Source organism: Meleagris gallopavo, chromosome 8 (genome assembly GCF_905368555.1).
Source record: "Meleagris gallopavo chromosome 8, MGAL_WU_HG_1.1, whole genome shotgun sequence".
Classification (NCBI taxonomy): Eukaryota; Metazoa; Chordata; class Aves; order Galliformes; family Phasianidae; genus Meleagris; species Meleagris gallopavo.
In genome coordinates, this window is record NC_139411.1 from 10,274,632 (window position 1) to 10,279,794 (window position 5,163).

A 5,163-nucleotide genomic window follows, 5' to 3' on the forward strand; every position below is an offset into this window, starting at 1 on the left:
ACAAGTAGTGCATCAGATAAGGCACTGTAGCTTATTAAAGTGGCTGTAACTTGCAGCAGTCAAACTGCCATCAGTATTGTTACACAGTGCTGCACCTCACTGTGTGTCCATAGTAGACCCGTTGCTCTGCCACCTGCTAAAGGCTCTGTGTAATTCTGTTTTCACACTTGGTACAGTTCAATGGCCTTGTTCATCCTGCCCAATACTTCAGAGCTGAGTGCCTCTTTCAGGCCAAATCAGGTATTTTGTGTTAGAGCTGGTACGTTACCATACCTTAATGGGTTTGGTCAAAGCTGTTTTTGTTTATTCATTAAAAAGAAAAAAACATAAAGAAAGCTCCTGGGGATGGCTGTGTGCTTATTTTTATAGGAGGTCAGTCAGATTTAATTTCTGTTCCCTCCATTTTTCGGGAAGATGTGAGAAACTTGAATTGGTTATAAGTAAACTTAGTAATATACGGAATTACAAGTTCTTCTTAAGTTGAAACCAAACTGCATGCATTTTGCACTGCTTTATAGATCACGTGACAAGTGTTACTTCCAGAACTCACGTTGTCTTCTTCCTTTTTTCTTTTAAAGGATATTGTGAAAAGCGAAGATAAAGATCAGAAATCCAAAGAAAATGGAGCAAGTGTATGATAAAACTGCTGCTGTTTAGAAGAATGGTGTTACATAATGTAATATAAAATCATGATACCAGAATGTATGGGAAGTGATGCATGTTTGATTTTAGTAGTATAAATATCTTAGTTCCAAAAAGATGTATAAAGTTTTATGAAAGTGAATGTCTGCTTCTGGAGATTGCTTGTAATTCTTAGCATTCAATTTGAGACACTCCTTGAGTGAAAATAATTTTGCATTGCAAAATGTTTTAGGATGAGCTTTGTTACAGTTTTAGCCCTAATAAAGTTCATCGCCATAATACACAGTAGCAAGTATTTAATTACCAAATGTTTTTCATAAAAGTCTAGTGAAATCAAAATTTTCATTATTTATAGAATACCATTTTTAGGTTTTTATTTTTATTTCAGCCTAATTAGTCTTTTTAAATTCAAATATAAATCACAAAATAGCATGCTGCTTAATTTTGCCAGTAAAGATTTTTTTTTTAAAGAGCTTCTTGGATTTATTTTTTTTTTTTTACTTGTCACGATTTTCTTTTCCCTTTGCAAATGTAACTTCCCAAAAGCTGCTTGTATTCAAGTTTCATGATATACAGTAGTTCAGTTAAGTATGAGTTAAGAAAGCAATAGAAACCTACCAAAGTACTGGTGGGGCTGTGAGATTTATATGAAAACATATGGGCCTGTTTTAATGTTTGTTGTTTGTGTTTCTTTAATTGTTCTTACCTTTGGATTAATATATATGCTCCTTTTTAACAACAAATGTGGTGTATTAATATGTATGGTTGGATGCCAGGCCAGTGTCAGAATAATGCCTTACATGGAGAAAATGCTACCATTGTAAGCCAACTCTAATTAAATTTGGACTTCTTTCCTAGTATGTGTAATTACTTCAAATACTCTAGTTCAGCAAAATAATGGAAACATAAGTATCTATGCCATGTTATAATTCCTAAGGAGCAGGACACGATTTTTGTTGCAAGTGGGTAAGATTGCCTTTCCTTAATGTTTATAAGTAATCAGATAATTTAAAATGTAACATGATGTTTGTCGAAGGCAACGTACTCATGTGATATGAAACATGAAAAATTGTAATTTGGTGCAACTTCCAGGAAAATTCAGGGTTTCCAAGGTTGGGGCAGGAGTGTTTTATTACAGAATTAGTTAATTTTAGATTTTTTTAATTTTTTTTTTTTGCCTGGGTGGCCTAGGTAGCTAAATACCTGTTTAGGGAGAGTCTAAGTGCCATAATATTTATGAATTACTTATATAAAAGCTCGAGTAAACTCAAGTGGCTTTTCTGAGAAACACATTAAAATGCCTGAATTTGTTAAAAAAAAAAAATCGAAGCTGGTGCTTTTGTCACTTACCTTTCTTGGCTCTTTTGGAGTCAGACAAGTGAAATCTCTTTTCTATTATAACAACGTGCATAAGCTTCCCCTCCTTCATTTCAGTTGAGTAAACATTAACTGTTTAAACTAAAGTGGGAGTTGATATATAAACACTAATTATTCCATACAAGTACACAAAAAAGGCATGCTTTATGAATTGAGGTAACATCTAAGAGTGAAAATAGTTGTAAATTAATCTTATGAGAAGCATCAGCTGGTATGCAAATATCATGAAGACAAATTCTTTTGTACTCATTTTTCACCTTTTCCTTTGTACAGACTGGTATCTATCATTAGCATTGAGCACCATTTAAAATATTGAGGAAGGGATCAAGTTGGAAATACTTTTTTTCATGAATTTTCGATAGAACGTGTGGACATGCAAGAGATTGATTTTTAGAGTACAAGAACTTTTAGATGCACTGTGAAATTTCTGTTGAAATCTCTTGCTGTTTTTTCTTTTGTTTCTACCTTACATGGCTGATACAAAAGCAGCTGTCACCTCAAACAGGCATCGTTTTGTGAGATAATAGCTAGTGACACAGATTTTTTTACAGTATTTAAAAAATAGTACTCAAATGAGTGTGATCTTGTTCTATATTGCTCGATGTAACAGTGTTTCAATGTTATGTACAGTTTGCATTTATGTTGGAAGGAATATGAAAGGTTAAAGAATAAAGGGGAGAAAAGCCTACATGGAGCTTGACCGGTCTCCTGAAGAACAATCTAAGGAAGAACAGACAACTTCACAGCATGTTAAAGTAACCTCACCAAGTGACATAAGGTTCTGTATATACATAGCACCTATGCTGGTTGTTAGCTAAAGCCTCTGGGTAACATTCCCAGGAATGTAAGTAGTTCTTAGAGAAATTTAATGGAGTATCACTGGTGGGATTTGGGAGGCAATCTTCTATCTGTTTCAATTTTGAACAGTGTTTTTGCATTTTATGTCCACACTTCACCCCTCACAGGCTTTGCACTGCTGAGTATCACTGGGTGACAGTTGCTGGCTGGTCAAAGAACCAAAGGCAAGTCTTAGCTCTCGTATCGTTGAAAAATACAATTTATTTGTAGTTTTGAAATCATCACAGAGGTGCTTTGCAAAGCAACAGATCTAGGAGTGCCTTGTTCTCTACAGAAAGCACTGCTACACCAGATCGCTAAATAGGTTCTGATGTAGTTTATAGATACTTTTTTTTTTTTTTCTCTCTTTGTATTTCACTAAAATGATTAAATTGATGACATGAACCCTTAAAGAGTGATTCTCAGGCTAATGGATGCCCGTGAATAAAGCTGGGAAGAAAGTTCCTGTGATCCAGCTGCACACAAAGCATTCTAGAGTGGAGTTGACTCTCATACTGCTCCTTTGCTTGCTCTGGTAATAAAGGTAGAATTGCATTGATACAGAGCTAACACAGAAACTGTGGCAAAAAGACTAATAAGTGAATTTTTTTCTCAAAGTTTTCTGGAGAGCTGGGGATTGCTGGGGAGTTAAGGGACGGATAATGTATTGTAGCTGTAGCACCTGGGCGCTTCCAGAGTCACTTCCCAATTGCAGTTCTGTTTAATCTACGTCCTACTCAGCCTGTGGAGCCCCAAAGGGTAAATGCCAAAGTTAGTTACAATTCTGCTGGTGACCGCAGATTTCCACAGACCCAGCATTTACAACTGAGTCATTTCAAAATGTAGCTTTATAAAGCCTGGTTCATGAACGTAACGTTTTTTCAGTATTCACGCTGGAATAACTGCTCTGGGAGAGAGAATGGCTTTCAGCCCATCTTTCTGCTGAGTAATGTACTGTGTGAGCATCTCTTTGGATTTATGTAACAGTAAACTTTCTCTGAAAACTTTATCAGGAATGTGCACAAAATGTGTTTTGTCTTTTCTGTAATCTTTGTGTACCCAGGTCAGATTTTTAAATCTGGAGTGCATTTGTTCTGTACAGCTTATATTTAGAAATACAATTTTTAGTAACTGAGTCTCATGGCCACTGGTTGTGAAAAGCGTAGGTAGGCACAGGCAGTGCACTTTAAGAAAACAGAAATGGTTCAAATAGAAATTCAACTGGAACTTGTATGTTGCCATGTAGTACAACAATAAAAATAGCATAAATAATAAATACCTTTATTTGGCTATTGGAACTGCCAATGTTTTCCTAATGAACTTATGTTTCTGTCTACTCTGACTCACTGGATGTATTGCACTGCAAAGCAATTACAGTGAAGTATTTTTCACTACAGCATTGCTAGTAATGTTAATAATTAGCACAGTATTTTTTTAAGCTATTATTATTATGTAATCAGGGCGTTATGATGCTGTCCATTTGCTTATTGGTTGTTTTTTTGTGTGTGTGCTGGATATGCAGTTAGGCTGATGGAGTTTTTCTCTAGTTCTCACAGTGCTGTACCAATTACACTCCCACTACTCACAAAGTATATTAAGCCACAGACGTGTCAGCCTTATTTTGCCCTACTGTTTAAATACTTTAATGATGTCCTACTTAGAAATAATATCTGTATCAGATTCCCAGATAATTTTTCCTTAGTCTAGTGCAGGGCACAAGTGAAAGGATCCTGCTGACTGCATTGTGCATGTTTTGTCATGAACGGTCTAAGGAGAAGGGGAGTGAAAAGGAGGAACAGAGTGAATGCCAGCCTGAACTCCCCCCCCCATCCCCACCTCTGTATTTCAGCAAATGTTTTTAGAGTAGTAGTTCATTTTGTTAGTTGCTTGCATTTTTTTTCAATGTTATACAAAAGTTTGTATATCAGTCTTCTTCCCTGATTTACTGTTTTTTGGTCTTCTCGATAGAGGGTCATCTAGTTACATTCCCGCAAGGGCAGAAGCAGCTGGTGAACATTGCCCTTCACTTTTAGTGAGGCTGGGTGGTAGCCAACAGATTTGAAAATTAAAAACAGAAATTGCTTCCACGTGCAATAGCAATGAACAGTTGGAGATAATGATACTGGTCTCAAAAGACTCTCAGATCAACACAACTTAGTGAAAAACAGACCTATGCACACACACAGCAGCATCAAAGCAGAATTAGCTGGTTGCCATTGCATGCCAGTAAAATATATGTACTGATGGGGAGATGGGTTGTCGGCTTTCAGCTTAAGAGTCTAAGATTTAGAGATTTTCAGACGGTAT

At 36.1% G+C, this 5,163-nt stretch overlaps 1 protein-coding gene across 6 annotated transcripts in view; it reads left to right on the forward strand.

The window, feature by feature from the left end:
* Positions 1-3,865, forward strand: part of CCAR1 (cell division cycle and apoptosis regulator 1) — a 28,687-nt gene extending 24,822 nt beyond the window's left edge. For all 6 annotated transcript variants that reach the window (XM_085229299.1, XM_085229302.1, XM_085229303.1 and 3 more), the window contains one exon: positions 579-3,865. In XM_085229299.1, the coding sequence (XP_085085425.1) occupies positions 579-638 (60 nt within the window). In that variant the 3' untranslated portion in view covers positions 639-3,865. The remainder of the gene's footprint in view (positions 1-578) is intronic.
* The last annotated feature ends 1,298 nt before the right edge of the window (positions 3,866-5,163 follow it).